Source organism: Geosmithia morbida, assembly GCF_012550715.1.
Source record: "Geosmithia morbida isolate 1262 chromosome Unknown scaffold_3, whole genome shotgun sequence".
In the NCBI taxonomy this organism is placed as follows: domain Eukaryota; kingdom Fungi; phylum Ascomycota; class Sordariomycetes; order Hypocreales; family Bionectriaceae; genus Geosmithia; species Geosmithia morbida.
Genome location: NW_023336190.1, coordinates 1,292,232 through 1,310,295, shown reverse-complemented (window position 1 = coordinate 1,310,295; position 18,064 = coordinate 1,292,232). Strand labels below are relative to the sequence as shown.

The 18,064-nt window shown below is 56.0% G+C and overlaps 5 protein-coding genes across 5 annotated transcripts; 3 read left to right on the top strand and 2 right to left on the bottom strand.

Annotated features, from left to right (window-relative positions):
• Positions 1-3,732: 3,732 nt before the first annotated feature.
• GMORB2_5331 (uncharacterized protein) lies at positions 3,733-5,348 on the top strand (the record flags this gene model as incomplete). The annotated part of the gene is made up of 5 exons (XM_035467305.1): positions 3,733-3,855; positions 4,076-4,112; positions 4,175-4,242; positions 4,330-4,802; positions 4,946-5,348. The coding sequence occupies 5 exons, from the start codon at positions 3,733-3,735 to the stop codon at positions 5,346-5,348; spliced, it is 1,104 nt and encodes a 367-aa protein (XP_035323317.1).
• A 1,976-nt stretch (positions 5,349-7,324) lies between these two features.
• GMORB2_5330 (PA domain) lies at positions 7,325-9,965 on the top strand (the record flags this gene model as incomplete). Its single annotated transcript, XM_035467304.1, has 2 exons — positions 7,325-9,576; positions 9,656-9,965. 2 exons carry the CDS (start codon positions 7,325-7,327, stop codon positions 9,963-9,965), a joined length of 2,562 nt encoding a protein of 853 aa, XP_035323316.1.
• Positions 9,966-10,525: 560 nt separating this feature from the next.
• Positions 10,526-12,095, bottom strand: GMORB2_5329 (aspartate-semialdehyde dehydrogenase; the record flags this gene model as incomplete). Its single annotated transcript, XM_035467303.1, has 4 exons — positions 10,526-10,593; positions 10,713-11,447; positions 11,632-11,886; positions 12,065-12,095. 4 exons carry the CDS (start codon positions 12,093-12,095, stop codon positions 10,526-10,528), a joined length of 1,089 nt encoding a protein of 362 aa, XP_035323315.1.
• A 717-nt stretch (positions 12,096-12,812) lies between these two features.
• On the bottom strand, positions 12,813-14,179 carry GMORB2_5328 (CTNS protein; the record flags this gene model as incomplete). The annotated part of the gene is made up of 5 exons (XM_035467302.1): positions 12,813-13,021; positions 13,092-13,141; positions 13,200-13,743; positions 13,863-13,962; positions 14,057-14,179. The coding sequence occupies 5 exons, from the start codon at positions 14,177-14,179 to the stop codon at positions 12,813-12,815; spliced, it is 1,026 nt and encodes a 341-aa protein (XP_035323314.1).
• Positions 14,180-15,731: 1,552 nt separating this feature from the next.
• Positions 15,732-17,131, top strand: GMORB2_5327 (S1/P1 Nuclease; the record flags this gene model as incomplete). Its single annotated transcript, XM_035467301.1, has 3 exons — positions 15,732-15,792; positions 15,962-16,627; positions 16,935-17,131. The coding sequence occupies 3 exons, from the start codon at positions 15,732-15,734 to the stop codon at positions 17,129-17,131; spliced, it is 924 nt and encodes a 307-aa protein (XP_035323313.1).
• Between the last annotated feature and the right edge of the window lie 933 nt (positions 17,132-18,064).

The window sequence follows — 18,064 nt, the reverse complement described above, 5'->3', positions numbered from 1 at the left end:
TGCATTGGAGAGACTTCGGAGCTGAGGGAGAATCGAAAGTTTCGACTGATGTATGGGTACGAACACATGTAAACCCGATAGCACCATGCCGCTCATGAAATGCAACCACATGCGACGACAACACGACGATGCGTGTACGACTGCTACCTATGCGGTAGAGTCACGGCCGAGCCTAGTTGGCAGGATTCGGCAGTGATTTGACAGGACCGCGGAAAACGGAAATGCCTCGCGATCGCATAGGAGAAAGTGGGTAATGTACTGCGAGTACGAGTACATTCTCTCAGGCAGGGGCCGATTCATGTTCGCATACGGGTGTACCGAGTACAAAGATGGGAATGATGTCTAATCTACCATGTTATTCAACACCAGCAGCGCTCGACTACTTGTACGTGACCTCGAGTACGACAACAGGGAACCGTATCTCCTACTCAGTGTTACCTACGCACGAAATCTCCCTTCCTCCCGCAATGAAGTCTATAGTGAGGTGAGGATATCCACCAGACGTCCCATATACAACGTTTCTCTCATATAGGTCGCTACGGAGATTGATATACCTGACGCCCGCAAGAATAGGAGCTGTCTAATATCCTCCGTCTCCGATCCCGTAGATGATGACGAAATGCTGGCTGCACATCAATTTACACGTAGGAAGTGTCCATTAGGACGGCTCACATTGTCCTTTTGTTGATGAGTATATACGGCTGTCTTATGCGTGGTTCTTTTGGGTAGAAAGTGACAAGTCCCCCCCACTGTCAGGCGACGAGTCTGCTTGGGGGAGGGAGTAATGAGATAGGTGACAAGGTCTGCGTATAGAGGCGAGGTAGAAGCGTTACAGTGATGAAGGCACCGGTGGCCAGTGCATGTGTATTGATCATCGTCCTCTTCCTTGACGGAATCGGGCCAGTGTACTCATGTACCACTTCCGTACAGTTCCCCCTGACAGGTCCTGGAACCCACCTTCCCACAAGGAGACGACAGAACACGGTTCAAGGCGAGAAGGAGTACGGCGGGGACTTCGTACCGTACCCGCCAGCTGAACTAGACCAGAAAGAAATCGACCGGGGTGAGGGGGCAGGGGACGGGAGCCGATCAGCGGGTATAATCAATCACCCCCCTCACCCCCCCACCCCCTTGTCCTTACCTGGACGGACCAGGACGCGCACGTTTCGATTGCCGTACTCCGTACCTTGTTAGGTCAAGCGCCTGTGGGTCACCGAGCGCCGTCGACGACGGCCGGAGAAATATCCTTGTTCCCGGCAAAAGAAGTTGAACAGGCAAGCTGTATTCTTGTACGTACAGAGAAACAGACGCGTGGAGAACACAAGGAAAGAGAGAAAAGGAATTTGCCCGTCATGGAGAAGGAAGGGACCGGCTCATGAAACTTGATGCAAGTGCAGCAACGTGGTCTACTCGTACTCGTACTCGTCGTCGGTAAGTAAGGATATTCGTAGCAAAGTACACCATCTGCCTTCCTATCCGCCGGGCACGTTGACCAGCAACAGCGAGGAAGATGATAAGCTGTAACTTCCACGAAGGCTTACGCATGTATTCATCTTGAAAAGAAGCCGTCATCGTCTCTCCATTGACCCCAAGGCCGCTGCGAATCGATAGCCAGCCGGTTCAAGGCAACATTTCTCTCCTGCCTGACGGTTGGCTGTGCCGTGCGGAAATACTGGTCACCGTTCGCTGTCTGCAGCCGTCCGGTGCTCCAGGGGAGGGAGGCAAGAAGAACTCGGGGGGAAGAGAAACCTTAGAGGTTTTCTTCTCTGCATCTCGTGGTCAGAACATGAAGTAGGACGTTCTCTTAGATGCATGGCAAGAGGGTCGCGATGATGCAAAGCCTGCAAGAGAGTCAGATGGAGATATATGAGACCAGACCATGGCAGATCCGAATACGCACTCTCTCACCTCAAGCCCTCTTTCTGTCACAGATCCAGACTCTTGCGAGTCTTGCTGGCGTCCTGGCGTTATTCACGACTACCACATAATTCTCCTCACTAGCATCTTGTCGGCACACATCTATTCCTCGTGTGAGCTATGGAAGGATTGGGACAGCCAACGGTTCTGTTGGTAGAGACGAGTGAAGGCCATGATCTGGCTTGTCTAGAAACTCTTCTCAATGAGTTGATGCAAGCCAGGATCAGAAATATCGAGGTGAGCTAATACATACGATGGCGACATTCCGAATGGCTCTCAAATCATCATGGAAGAAGCTATTAGCGATAACTGACAAGAAAGAAACAACTGCCCCCCCGTATCGACAGACATTTTCGAGAGCACAGATGTGTGCCACGCACCTTTGAGACACTCTCCATCTGTCTTTACGTCTTCCCGGAAACCTCTTGGCATCTTCAGCATGGGTTCATAAATGTGACATCCATCTGCCGACATCAGCCATCATTTTTTCTTCTTCTTTCTTTTTTTTCCCCGTATATCTGTATATTACCTCATCGAGACAAATACTGCTCGCATGTCCTGAACACGGTTCATCTGCTGCGCGGATCGTCCGGTATTCAGGGGCAACAGACAGGTCGACGGGAAGAAATGGCAGGGTCTCTTTTGCCTCACGCCCCCCTTTCTACTCCTTCCGATCGACCAGCAAGGATGGCGCATAGCGCCAGTGTCACAGGTATTGCAGAGGCCACGGAGGAGTAGTACTACCTAGGTAATAATATATGAATATCATATAGTCACTGGCCCAGGGAGGGGGGGGGTTGGAGGACACTGCCATGCTTGTACAAGCAGAGCATGCAGGCCCATCTAAACCTGGTCCCCGCAACCACACACAAACAGTGGTGTGTGAGTCTTGCCTGTCCTCGAAGCGACGACAGCCAAGATGGAGGAGGAAAGAGAAAGCAGTGGGAACTTTTTTCAGTCGCGTCACGAGTACTGCTACCCTTCTTCGTTGTGGTTATACGTTACATGTACCCATTGCTCGTGAATACTAGTATCGACATCTCTCGCCCCCCCCCCCNCCCCCCCCCCCCCCCCCCCCCCCCCCCCCCCTACCACCACCCTTCCTCGTCTTGAGAAAGTTGAGAATCGATAGGAACTAGCTGTCCTGCTTTCTCTCGGATCATACACGCATCATCACGAAAAGGGGTGGTATTTCTAGGATTCTCCACAAATGACCGTTGCACGCAGTATCCAATGTAAGAGTACTTTGTATTGTCAGCGTGCTCTCATACTCATACGGAGATTAAGTACATGTAGATGGTATCAAGCAGTAGCACGAGCAAATATCCTGGGCGTTGCCCGATCCTCGTGCGTCGCAACACTGCTCGTGCAGCTACCGAGACCTACCAGGAAAGTACTATGTCCTTCTGCAGCACAAGGGGTTTCCCTCTCGTCTCCCCTACTCCTGTCTAAGAATCGTACTCGTATGTATCATGCCGTCCCGTGAGAGGCTATCAGGCTGTGTCCTGAGAAGAGGAGAAGGCCACGACCGAATCGTCCAACGACCCCTGAAGAAGTAAAATACAATCTGGATTCTGCTACACTCCCTGATGCGGTCGACTTTATAGACATCTCCAGACCAACCGACTTTCCGGTCGAGATACACTCTTCAAATCTTCGTCCCCTCTCTCTTCTCACTAAAATCCACCGACAAACAACAACAAGAACAACAACAACAACAAGTCCCGATTCCTTTCTATATAGTCATTCCTCAACATTCACCTCATCTCTTCGCAGTCTTACGCATTCGACACACCCACCCACACAACCGACGTCATGCCTCAGCCTGGGCTAGATCCGCCTGCGGGTCAAGTGTCCAACTTTGCGAACCCAGATCGAAGCATGTTCATCGCCTGCATTGCTTCCAACGCCATTGCTATTCCCATCTGCACCCTGTTTGTGTGTCTGCGTCTCTGGGCTCGTCTGAGGCTTTCCATGAGACTTCAGGCAGATGATAGTATTCAGACCCGAACCCTCCCCCCCGCGCCTTCCACACGATGTTGCCGCGATGCTGACTTGCTCTTCTAGTTGCTTGTATTTTTGGATATGTACGCTCTCTCTACCGTCCATGCCGATTTCCCATCTATCGAGTCCCCTCCTAACCCGCGTACTCGTCTAGATCGGATACATGGGCTACTGCGCCATATGCCTCACCAGTACGTTGACACCGACCCATCTTTGCCTTCTGCGCCATGGACTGAAACATTCTGCCTCTCAGTGTTGAGATTTGGCGGTGGCCTCCATCAGTGGGACGTTCCGATCGAGAAGGTTCCCTACTACTCCAAGGTGCGTCTTCACAGTTCATACTCGCACATGGACGTGTTACCTTGCATGAGCGCCTGATGTCGATAACACGATGATGCTCCTGTACAGACCGTCTACGCAACCATGGTCAGCTACGGACCGACGGTTTTCGCCACCAAGGCGGCTATCCTCCTGTTCCTGATCCGGATCTTCGCCCCCTACAAGGTCTACGTCAAGTGGATCTACGCCTTCCTGGGCGTCATGGGCGTCTACTACTTTGCCATGATGATCCTCAAGATCTTCATCTGCCGGCCCATCTCCATGTTCTGGGGCGCGACGACGGACGGCAAGTGCTTCAACCAGCGCACCTTGATCCTGGTGGACAACGTCATCAGTCTGGTCAGCGACATTGCCGTCCTGCTTCTCCCCTGCCCTCTGACGAGTAAGCTCAACGTCGGTCTCATGGCCAAGATCCGCCTCGGTGCTGTCTTTGGCGTCGGCGGCATCGCCTGCGTCTTCAGTCTGATCCGTCTCGTGTTCATCGTCAAAGATGGGGAGAACCCGGATTCGACCTACCACTTTGTGCAGATTAACCTTACCGGGTATGCTCAATCTTGCTGTCCAAGTCGTGTGTGGAGACAGCAGCACCTCCTCCAGTCTTCCGTTCCATGAGAGAAGAAGAAGAAGAGGAAGAGAGGAGGGAAGGGAAGAGAGGGTGGCGAGTTGCTGACCTTGGCTTGCACAGAATTGCCGAGTGCGGCATCGGTCTCGTCTGCGCCTGCTTCCCCGTCCTGCCGGGTCTGTACAAGTCGATCCTCCGCAAGGAGAAGCCTGGTTACTCCGGCGGCAGCACGGCCAAGTCGTCACAGTTCGAGATGATGAGCTCGTCGGGCAAGCGGTCCCGCAGCGCGACGCACAACCAGGGAACCATCCGCTACACCAAGGAGGAGGCCGACAGTGACGAGAACACGCTCATCCACAATGGGCAGTCCTACGTAACGACCGACATCCGCGCCGGCAACGTCGGTGGCGGCGACGACGAAGACTCCCTCGAGCGCAGCAGCGAGGGACGCAAGGGCAGCGGCGACGGGACCAGCGGCGGACAGATCGTTAAGACTGTCGAGGTTCGACAGTACAGCGAGCAGTAGGTACTCAGCCATCATCCATGTTTACATGGGATTGCCGCTATTCGCAGTGTGACCTCTTGCTAGCCACACCAAGAGGACCTTTTTTCCCCCTTACAAGAGAGAGAGAGTTGTCAATAGAGAAGAATGCGAGAGCGTTTCTGATCACACACGATCTAGCCATCTGCTCATATATAAGATTAGTATCTTCCATTCGCGCAAGATCAGTATTATGATAAACGTATACGTACTCTTTCATGAACTGTCATCATGGCGATACCTGTATCCTGATGCCTACGCGACTGATAGCAAGGACAACCCACCCCCTCCCCCTCCCCCTCCCACCAGTTACCCGAAGGAATACACGGGGAGATAGCTTCTGGCCGTCCCGAGGTGCTGCCAGATGAGGAAGGGCACCCGAGATCGATGGAAGGTCTACTCTGAAGTGTCGAAGAAGACAAGAGAGAGGCAACGCTACAAGGACATGGCCTCAAATACGGGGAACATCTTCGATTCCTCATCTTCGATTCAAGATGGGAAATCATGGCATGCGCAGGTTTTGGTCTGGCTTCACCGCACATGTATCATAGTCGACCTCTGATGTCGACGAAGAGGTCACGTGCACTCACGAATGTGCGATGCTATAAGCTATGTGCGTCCTCTACGTCACTATCGTCGTATTGACATTATCAATTTGTATGAGACATGTAATATGCAGTTCCAGAACCCCACCGTGAGTCGATATCAATGAGCTCTCCAATATGAATAGGGCTTAGGAACAAAAGAGCTGAAGTAGTACATGGATAGGATGGCCGCTTTCGTAGATCCAAATACTTATGCATGTATCATCTCCCACTCCCGCTGTTGATGATAATTACTGGCTGCTCGTATGATCACTAGGCTCCGTCTCCTCCGAAGCCGGGCGGGCCTCGATAGGCCTCCCCCGCCTGTGATGGAGTGCGCAGGTGCCAGGTGGCTGCCCCCCCCCCCCCCCCCCCCCCCCCCCCCCCCCCCCCCCCCCAAGGGCCCTAATTACGGGGGCTGGCCCCTTCTATGGATCCCACCCGCCCGCTGGGTCCTTCAAGTCATCGCCTGAACCCCTCGACCTGAGCTCTACAGAGTAATACGGAGTATAAGCCCCTCTATTGCGTACATACTCGTATACGTAGGCGCTACTATGGACTAGGCTGTATCATTTACCTGTAGTGCAGATAGTCGTGCCACGAGTCTCTCTCTAAACGAGTAAGCTCTAGGCACGGAGGCACTGTAGACTCTAACCTGCTGACGCATCATCGCACCACTTCTCTCCACACCCTATCAATCTGGTGACGACGGTCTTGTGACTCGCGAATAATCATCTCCCCCCGCCTTCTACTCCAAAATCCCTTCCTCCTTCCCTACGTCACCTTTGCCCTCTTCTCCAACCTCTCAAACCCGCGTCTTGTCTGTCGTTTTTCTTTTTCCCTTTCTCCTTGCCGTCGTCGCCTACCTGGATTCGCATCCTGCTTCTACTTCTTGCCGTCCTTCTTCCGTTATCCACCCCGCCCTCCCCCCTCTCCTCCGCTCTTCCGAGTCTCCAATTTTACCGCCCGTTTCATCCGTCCAGCGGCTCCCATTTGGCGCTGCCAGAACGAGACAGAGAAAACATAGACTCGAGGAGGTATTCTCGAGTGAGGAAAAAGAGGGGAACGAGGTGACCCTCTCTTCTGTACGCTGCGTGCAAACAGTCCATGGTACCCGCACTTTGAAGCTGGCCTCCCTCGGGACGCTTCTGTAGCGTCGAGGCGCCGTCATCAACTCTCTACTGCCAACGGACAACATCGCAGCTAGCGCCTGTATATTCCGCTTCCCCTCGTTCATTGCTCGCTGTTGCATATTGCATATACATCTTGTTTCCGCATTTGCGACAGAAGAACACCTTCCTTTTTTTTTTTCGTAAAGAGCGAAAGCACACCATTATCCGACCGAAAACTGCAGCGGCAGCAGCGACAGTCGGCACGATGCGTACCCCCCGCATCGCCATCGTCGTCTTCTTTCTCGCTTCGTCCTTCTTCCTCGTCGGCCGCGCCGTCAGCTCCGCCGTTTCCCGATCTAGTCCCTCGATACACCGCAGCCCCGCGCAATCCAGCAAATCCGACAAGGCAGCGTCGGTATGGGGCCTGATATACTACAACACGCCCTTCTCACTATTCCCGCCCAACGCCGCCATCAGCCTCACCGACGACAATAGCACGTCATTTGCCGCGCGGCCCGCTGCCTTTGGCCCTCAGCTCGCCCCCAGGGGCTTGAGCGGGCAGCTCTGGGTCGGCAGCGGCTTTACGGATGACGCCCTCGATGGCGAGGGCGAGTTGGGTTGCAGCGACCTGCCCGGCTGGGACGGCGGCGGCACCTGGAACTCGCTCAAGAGCTCGACTCTGAGTAGCGCTGGTGCGAGGGAGGACGGTCCATCCACGTCCGCGCGAAAGCCCAGCCGCCCCGAGCGCGACGGCGGTAGGCTCCTCCTCGACGGAGGTAACCGCGTGTCTTCCTCCAAGCCATCCAAGGACGGCGCCGTTCAACGCGGCAGCGGCAGCAGCACCGACGACGGCACCGACAACCACCTGAATCAGGGCTCCGCCACCGGGTCCCCCCATGCCGATATCCAGTCTATACAGGAGGCGGCCGAGATCCGAGGCAAGGTTGTCCTGCTGATGCGTGGTGGCTGCGGCTTCTTGGAGAAGGTCATGTGGGCCCAGCGCCGCGGCGCCGTGGCCGTCATTGTCGGCGACAACCAAAAGGGCGGCCCGCTCATCCAGATGTTTGCCCACGGCGATGCCGTTGATAACGTGACGATTCCGTCTGTCTTCACTACCCGCACCACGGCCCAGATACTTTCGTCCCTGACGCAGCCCGGTAGTTTCATCGAGGACGCGCTGGACGATGATGGCAAGCCCGTGCTCAAGGTCCAGCAAGGGCCTAAGCCCAAGACGGGCAGCGGCAGTAGTGGCAACAGCAGGGTCAGGAGGGGCCAGATCTCATCCGCCCCGAGAGCTGCCCAGATGACGGGCTCGGCCTCTTCCCGCAAGCAAAAGAAGGTCCCCTTTCCCGACGCTGACTCCAGCTCCCAGAGCCGCAGCTGGCTATCCAGGCTATTTGGCAGCTGGGGGGAGCCGTCGCGCAACCTCGACAAGAACAGCCGACCTCCCAACAGTGGCCGGTTGGACTGGGTCCTAGTCGAGGACTGGGACGTCGACAAGGACCAGGCCACCCAAGCAAGCATGGGCAGTTCCAGGTCCTCCAAGAAGTCGCCGCCAGACGACGATAGCTTTGTCATTGGTGTGCAGGACTGGAGGGACCCGGATCTGGTCGATAGGCCTCAGTCGCCCAACCGTCACAGATACAGCCAGTCTGAGAGCTCTCAGAAGAAAACTCTGGAGCATCTTGACTCGAAGGCATCGTCCGGCCGCAGCAGGTTGAATCTCGGGACGAATACTAGAAGATCATCGTCCAAGGAGCAGCTGGCCCGGGAGGAGGCCGCCATGCAGGGGACATCCGCCAACTCTGGTCGCAAGGGCCACGGGCTCGTGGATTCCGTCTCTGGCAGCGGCAGCGGCAGCGGCAGCTCTACCGACGAGCAGGACGCGGACGATGCACTGCCGCCTTCTCTGCCAGACGATGAACACCATGGCCTCCCGCACGAGGGACTTTGGGTTACCATCACCCCGACCAGCAGCGCCAGCCCCTTCTTTGACACGCTCCTGGTCCTCGTCATCAGCCCCCTCGTCACGCTCACCGTCGTCTACGCCCTGCTCATTGTGCGTGCGCGTATACGCCGCAGGCAGTGGCGTGCCCCCAAGTCAGTCGTCGACCGCCTCCCCGTGCGGACGTACCATACCGTTGCCGCCTCGCCGACACCCACCCCCCCCTCGGGGCGCCAGCCCTCGCCCTCGAGCGCGTCACCCACGACTCCCCTGCTACGAAGCAGCAACAGCAGCAGTCGAACTCCCTCGCCGTCCTCTTTCTCACGCCCACGCTCCCGCACGGCCACTGGCGTCCCTGAGAATGACAACCTCGGCGAATCGTCGTCGGCCATCGGTTCGGCGCGGCAGACGTCGCGAGCCCGTCGGGAGAAGGCCAACAGGGGATTTCCCACCGCGTGGAGGCGGTACATGAGCCGACAGGTCGAGTGCGTTGTCTGCCTGGAGGAGTATGTCGACGGTGTGAGTCGCGTCATGCGTCTACCTTGCGGCCACGAGTTCCATGTCGACTGCATGTGAGTTTCTTTCTCTTCCCCTAGCCTCTCCACAGCATAGCTGTACAATTGCATATATACTGACATGGACACACAAAAGTACCCCTTGGCTCACCACCCGCCGTCGCACATGCCCCATCTGTAAAGGCGACGTCGTCCGCTCCCTGGCGCACGCGTCCTCCTCGGCAGCAGCCCAGCTCGGCTCTTACCACGATGACAGCGACGACGACGACTACGACGACGACGAGGCTTCCCATGCACCCATGCCATCGGGCTCGCGGGTCGCAGAGAGCGACCCGTCCGACCTGGAACAGGGCATCCTCCGGCCGGAACGCCAGGACAGACCGTGGCTGAACCTTTGGCCCAGCCACTTTGGATCGCAATCGCGGCAAGGAGATGGGGGCCACTGATCTTGCCTCTTCTTGGCTCGTCTTCTCCTCTTCCTCTGCTCAAACTCCCTTCTTACGACCACTCCACCTTTTTCTCCTCTCGATTGCAGGCATTGATTTTTTTCTTGTTCTTTTTTTCACGCGGTTCTCATTCTCTCTGTTGGGTCATCTTGTTTTCTTATACAGGCGAAGTGGGAATTAGGCGTACATCACTGATGCTGGGAATGGATGGGTTCTGAGATGACCCGTCTTTTTGAAATGTTAGACAATAATTCTACATGCTATACCTTTTATCTTTACTGGTCTATTCCACTGCCCCTCACTTGTACGCGTGTATGAATGCGTCTGAATGGGCGTTGTGGTCGAGGCATTGAACACTGGTTGGCGTATGGTGATTTCAACAAGATATTTGGATACAGTCAATGAGGAAGAAGGGTTCGTTTTATACTTTTGTAGGGTGTATATATATTTTCAACCTGCCCCCCCACCCCCAAAAAAAATAAAAATAAAAATAAAAAGATTCTACTCTATTTTCCTTGTTTTTTCTTCTTCTTTTTCTTTATCGGATGATTTGGACTCCCTTAGATGTATCCCTTGAGGACGGCAGCCTCGGCGTTCAATATCGAGGAGCCGGCGGCTCCGATAACGGCTGCGGCGACGTTTGTTAGTAAAGTTTCTGGATGATGAGGAATGATGAAGAAGGAAGAAGAAGGTAGGAGAAGAAAAGAAAGGAGAAGAAGAAAAGAGAAGACGACGTAGAAGACTCACTGTTGTGGCTGAGAGCAACAAACTTGATATCAAAAAGACCGGCCTCATCCTCACGGACACGGCCGACGCTGACGGTGTAGCCCCTGCCGAGGTCGCGGTCGAGACGGGGCTGGGGACGGTCCTGCTCGTCAAAGACGAAGATGGGGGGGTCGGGGGCGGAAGCGCAGCCCAGGGCCTGGGCCTCGGTGGTATAGTCCCTGAGGGCCGCCTTGACGTCTTCGGCCGAGGGGGCGGGGCGGTTGGCGAAGGACAGGCTGACGCAGGCGGTGTGGCCGTCCATGACGGGGACGCGGTTGCAGGAGGCGGATACGCGGAGGCCCTGCTGCTCGACGAAGGCGGTGCCGTCGTCGGACAGGGTGCCGAGGATCTTGCGGGCCTCGAACTCGAGCTTGTCCTCCTCGCCGGGGATGAAGGGGACGACGTTGTCGATGACGTCCATGGACGAGACGCCCGGGTAGCCGGCGCCGGAGACGGCCTGCATGGTGACGATGCTGACGCGGTCGATGGGGCCGAAGACGGCCTGCAGGGCGGCGAAGGGGATGACGAGCCCAATGACGGCGCAGTTGGAGTTGCACACCAGGAAGCCCCTGTCCAGGTTGCGCACCTTGCGCTGGTGGGGGATCAGGTCCAGGTGCTTGAGGTTGACGGTCGGGACGACGAGCGGGACGAGAGGGTCGCGACGGTAGTTTTTGGCGTTGGAGAAGACGGGGATGTTGGCGTTGACGAATTCGTGCTCTTCATCCTCGTTAATTTTTTTTTTTCGTCGCACAATCATGTTTAGCACGATTGAAGGGTACACAATTTGAGGGGTAGAACGTCCTCATCAAGCAAGTAGAGAGGTAGAAGAAGGAAGAGAGAGAAAGAAGAAGGAGAAGGAGAAGAAGGAGAAGGAGAGGGAACGAGGAACAGAGGAACGTACCAATGTCTCCGGCTACATCAGAGTCGAGACCGGAAAAGACGACATCGCAGTCGGCAAACTCGGAGGCCTTGCACTCCCGCACGACGAGGTCACCGACCGCGCCGATGGGCGAGGCCTGCTTCCACCGCACGGCGTCCTTGTACTTCTTGCCGGCGGAGCGGGACGACGCGCCCACGGCGTGCAGCGTCAGCGTCGGGTGCTGCTGGAGGAGGAGGATGAAGCGCTGGCCCACGGAGCCGGTGCAGCCGAGGACGCCTATATGTCTGTCAGTCGGACATGTCGGATTGAAATTGTCGGGATGGCACTTGTCTGTTCGTCGTCTGAAGGGGAGAGCATCACGGCTTCAATATGACATCTAGCGACGAGGGGCAGGGTGGGGGGGAGGGGGTCGATTTCTCTCTCTTTCTTTTCTCCTCTCTCTTCTTCATCGTACCGCACTTCTTGTTGGGAGCCTGAGTAGGCATGATGTCTGGGAGGGGAGGGAGGCGGAGAGAGACCGAGTCCAGCGATCAAGAGCTCTGACGAGGGTATGGTGATGATGGCGGTGGTGATGAATGGTCTGGTTGGATGCAAAGAAAAAAAGAATGTAATCCGCTAGTCATTGTAGGTCGGAACCCACCTTCTGCTGAGCAAAATATTGATATTATTTCTGTGCAGTCATTGCCAGTCCAAGTCATCCTGCCCCGCAATCGGAGGGGGGACCCAATGAGGGGCAAAAAAACTGCCGAGCAAAGGATTCGAGTTTGTTCTTGACGTAGTCGGTGATTATAGAGGAAGGGAAACACTCCAGCGACTACTAGACTAATCACTCCCTCCTGCATCGTGCTACTCGATTCAATACTACCTAATGGCGAACTTTGCATGAAAGAAGAAGTCAATTGCAGACGGTATTTGGTAATTAGTATGAGACCTGACATTGAAATTCGTTCCGTTCTGTCCATGCAGAGTAGATGACACAAAAGACAGGTAATCGCCACCAGTCGACGCCAGACTCCCCATAAACGCCTAGTAGAAGAGAAGAAGAGAACCCGGAAGAGCTGATAGATGCAGTGAACAGAAGAAGAGAAGAAGTCGGCGATGCAGATATATATATATATATATATATATATATATATATATATGCCGCTCTACTGCGGAGACGGAGGAAGGACGATGTGCGTGAAAACCTCTCTCCATGACCGCTATGCGCTGGAAATGTGCGGTCTGGCGTTGTCCCCGTAGAGTCGGAACTGGACAAAGATGATGCAATCCTCGGTGATGGTGCCGATCGATCCGAGCAGAAAAGGCAGGGCGTTGAGGAGGTACTTCCTGTCCTGGGAGTACGCCAGCAGACTGATTCCGTATGTGAGGTTTCCGGTCAGGGAGAGCATGAAGAAGAGTAGAGCGAGGCCTGATGTGCGCCATTGTCAGCAGGCATTCTCACATATACAGCAGTCAAAGGAGGGGGGGGGGGGGCTGACCTTCGCAAGACTTTTCGCGGTGGTTCTTGATGATCTGCGGGACACGAGCACTGTACTCCTGTTAGCCTTGCAGCCCCGAACGATCATGTCAGCATCGGTCCTGCTCACCAGAGGTAGCACACGGCACTGATGTAGCCCAGAGTGAGGCCGGCCATCTCGAGAGGGTTGTCCGCCTCGTCCGGCCCGTCAGGCGTGCCGGGATCAGCCGAGTCCCACGCACCGGCCTTGTACGAGACGAACCAGCCGGCCGCACCGACGAGGTACACGGAAAGCAAGGACAAGGCGTTGGAGGAGAGGCTGTTCTTCCGCGGCTGCTGCTGCCCCTGAGAGACCGCCCCGCCAGCAGGGGGGAAGAGGTCCTTTCCGGCATCGCCTGCGCTGACAGCAGCCACGGTGCCGTTGTTCGACGTGGGTGGCCCGCTCTCCTGCCTCCGGAGCAGGGGCGAGTCTTCGGACAGCTCCCCCGCGTCGATTATCTGGCTGCCGGCGGCGGCGGAGGCGGAGGCGGAGGCGGCGGAGGCGGCGGAGGCGATGGCCTTGGCCTTGTTGCGCGAGTTGTAGTAGATAACCTGGCTGATGAGGGCGAAGTCGGCGAGACAGAAGTAGCAGGGGAGGGCGATCGCGGTCGGGGCGAGGTGGGTGAAGAAGGCGCCTGGCATATCTCAGCGGGGCGGTTCCACGTCTCCTCGTGCATCATTTCCTCGCGCGGCAGTTTACTAGAGGGGCGCTGTGCGTGGGCGGGAGGGAGTCGCAGAGCGTCTTGTCACTCACCCAGAAGATTCGTCACATCACCGAGGAGCCAGACGATCAGGAAGGCCATGCTCAGACCATCGGCATTCTGGGCCTTGAAATTGGTGACGAGCTGGGGCAGCTGTGTTGATTGCAGAAGTCAGCAACGAGACGCCCAAGGCCGCCAGCAAGTAGGCAGAAAGAGGGGGGGGGGGGAGAGGGAGCGGATCGCATACAATGACACATATCCATGCGACGAGACTGATGCTTCCAAATATTCCCGAAAGGGCAAGAGAGACCGAGGGTGAGTGCGTCTCTGCGGTGGCGGCCACGACGACCTGTGCCACAAAGGACGCCATGGGGGGGGGTAAGAGGTGCGCGGTGGATTCGTAGAATTTTTCTATTTCTTTTTCCTCTCTCCTTCTCTTTCTGGGGGAGCTGGAACGATGTCAGGCTTGCCGTCCGATGAGAGTGGAGAGTCCGAATTGAAGAGAGTTCAAAAACAAGAAGAGAAGGAGAAGAAGAAGGAGGAGAAGAAAGAGACTATGGTGGTGGTACGGGCACTGGTGAGGGGGACGAGATAAAGAGTCATCAGTCCGTAGGTCGGTCGGCTTATCACGGACGGTGATTGGGAAAAGATTGTGCAGCATTGGCCAAGCAGAGAGGACTCCCCACACGATTACTGATAAGGCGGCAGGGCAGGCGGGCGCGTGAGAGGGTGCGTGTGCGGTGCGCCGCAACGGGGGGGGGGGGTCACGAGGTTACGACACACGCGGTCACATCACTGGTTCTGTCATCATCAGACTCATCGTCGCGTTCTTTGCAATGTGCGGGACTGCGGGTAGATTCATGGATCTTCCCGAGATGTCAATCTATCCGTCTCGCATCTCACCATGATGGCTTCTCTTTACAGGGCCTGCAGGTGCTACAGGATGGGAATAGACGCCATGTACAACGACGTCAGGGCGGTAGACAAGTACGTGTAGTGGGACGGTGGTGTGTGTACGGGTCGTATCCGCGCGTATCTGTGCTATCGGGACTATCGAGAGCCTTATCAGCGGTGTGCTTTGGCCCCGTCATCAGCTTCCGATTCCGGACTTCCGCGCATGAAGTACCAGCAGTAAGACGGCAAGACGACAGGAAAAGCTCGTCGTCGTTCTCCGCGCACCGGCCCGCTGGGGTCGAGATGGCATCGAACATCGGATATCATGGTGTAAACAGTGGTCTCGTGATCCCTGCCATGACCGTCCGTCTACGCATAGTCCGCGCAGATACCCTCTCGGTGCGTCGCTTCCATCCATCTATCTGGGTGTAGGGTGATTGATTGCTTGTGAAGGTCGATGACAGGATACGCAGTTGCCAGTACGTGGGGCGACGAGCAAGATAACAAGCCACAGATATGAGGCCGGAAGAAAGGGTCAAGAGCCATCCATGTACCCGGCAATCAACCTGAAAATACAGCGCAGACCAGAGGACCGCCATTCCTCTGTACGGGTATATCGTGCCCTGTAGAATATGCATATGCAGGTCCGGCTGCCGTGGTTCACGTGGTGTCAGGACTCCTGGGAGAATGATTCGCTATCGAGCGCCGTTCCTCTAGCAACTTCCCTGTGCTCGTACCGACCGTAACATGATACATGCGCTCGTAGCGCGTCACGGGCGCCTGAAGCCTGTCCGCTGGACATCGGATATTATCAACCCAATACGCTGTACAGTAGGCAGCGAGGGCCCCGGAGGTTCTTCTCCCGCACGTTATCGTCATCATCGTCAACAGCAACAACGGACGACACCGATCTCTGTGACCAGCCATCCGTGCAGACGCCTCGTCTCTCTCACCGTCGTTTTTCTCTCGTCTCGTCTCTCCCTCCGTCCGCTGTATCGGCTTGCATCATCCATCATCCGATATTCACCATGAGACTGTCAACCCTCACCGCCGGGCTCCTGCCCATCTCGGGTGTCGCTGCCTGGGGCAGTAAGTGACCTGACCTCATCCCGGGCATCACCGCCGATCGGCACGGCGATGGCGAAGGCGATGATGAGAGACGACGGAGCAGAAGGAGGAGGAGAAGGAGGCGGAGGGGGAGAGGATGCACGGGAAATACACCGGGAGAGAGAGCTTGACGCTGACCACAGACGCATAGGTCTCGGGCACATGACGACGGCCTTCGTCGCCAGCCAGTTCGTCGACAACGCGACAGAAGCCTTCTTCCAAGATCTCCTCGGCAACGACCAGCCCGACTACCTGGCCGGCGTGGCCAGCTGGGCCGACTCGATCCGGTACACGCGCTGGGGGCGGTTCACCAAGAACTTCCACTTCATCGACGCGCACGACTCGCCGCCCGACAGGTGCGACGTCGACTTCCAGCGCGACTGCAAGGACGAGTCCGGGTGCGTGGTGAGCGCGCTGGCCAACTACACGTCCCAGTCGGTCGACACGGCGCTCCCTGCGTGGCTCCGGGCCCAGGCGGCCAAGTTCGTCATCCACTTCGTCGGGGACCTCCACCAGCCGCTCCACAACGAGGACGTCGCCCTGGGCGGGAACCGCATCTACGTCCGGTGGGACGGGCGCAGGTACAACCTGCACCACGTCTGGGACACGTCCATCGCCGAGAAGTGGATCGGGGGCCTCCACGGCAAGCCTCTGCCGCTCGCGAGGCGCTGGGCCGAAGAGCTGTCGCGCGAGATCCGCGACGGCAAGTTCTCGGACGACAGCAGGGATCTGTGGCTCAAGGATCTCGACTTTGGAGATGCCGTCAGTACCGCCATGGCCTGGTCAAGGGAGTGTAATGCCTATGTTTGCAGTCACGGTAAGCGGCACGCAGCTCTCCTCTCTTCATCTCATTTTATTCTCTTCTGTTCTTTCTCATCTTCTTTGTTTCCCTCGCACCCCCTCCCCCCCCCCCCCCCCCCCCCGTCCCCCGCGTAAGGAGTCTCAGCTTAATTACGCGCGTGTGTGTGTGTGTGTGTGTGTTTGTGTGGTCGGTCGAACCCCTTCTGGATAACTCGGCCTCTTCTCGTCATCCGGCACGCACCAGAGGCCCCTCCGTGTGAGATTCATGTGCTAATGTCTGGTGCCTTCTTCTGCCGCGCCCCCCCCCCCTCCATCCCGAACAGTCTTCCCAGAGGGACCGGCCGTTATTGCAGGCCAGGAGCTTGGTGGTGACTACTATGAAGCTGCCGGCCCGGTGATCGAAAAGCAGATAGCTCGTGCCGGCTTCCGGATGGCTGCATGGCTCGACGCAATCGCTGCCGAATACGCGCGCAGATCAGAGTCGAATCGGTTTATCGGCACTGATGAGATGGAGCTGTGAAAGTTTGGAAACTGCCAGCCCGCCTTCAGTGCACCTGTCCGAACCCTCACACGCCCTCGTCGGCGTCGACGGGGACTGCTTCTCTCTGTCGCGCAGGCAACCAAGTCGTATACTATTGACGTTTTACGGCTGTTAAGAGTCTTGGGCCGAGGGGCCGGTGCAGCTCCTGTTGCAGTAAATGTCAAGGGGGAGTTTTGGATCTCACACGGCCCTCTCCCCCCCACCCTTGTCCCCTTCTCTCTCTCTGTCTCTCTGTCTCTCTGTTCCCCATGATCCTCTCTCTCTCTCTCTCTCTCTCTCTCTCTCACTTTCGGCCATCCACCACCACCGCAGAGCAATCAAGATTGTCGCTGGCCGATTTACAGTATCATACTAGCAGGAGGCATTTACGATACCAAGAGAAATCAAACTAGATCAATGGCTGCTGTCTTTTCTCTTCTTCTTCTCTCTCTCTTTTTACTTTTTACTTTCTTATTTTTATTTTATGTTTTTTTTTTTTAAAAAAAAAAAAACTTTTCTTTTTGCGCCCCCCTCTCTCATCCTCGTGATGATGTTTCTCTCATTTCAAATTCATATACGATTACTTATTACTGCCAAGGAGCAATGTTCGTGTACGGAATGAGAAGGTACAGCCCCGGAAATAAAATATGGGCTCCCACTTGGCATACAATATTAGGTACTATCCCGTCGGACCAAGCCTCCTTGTTCATCAGCACCGCATGTACGAGTATTGGCACGAACTGGAGGGAAACAAGAGAAGTTCGAGACACGATGTGAAGCACCGTACGGAGTAGTACAGTTATGCGTAACTGCTAACGGCTGGGCATGGCCTAGACGACCAACGCCCCGGTACGGTCAGGAGGGCGAGCAGCAGGCTGAGAAGCGTCCATCTGCTGTTTGTCTGTCTGTACCGATACTTATTCCCGCCCCCCC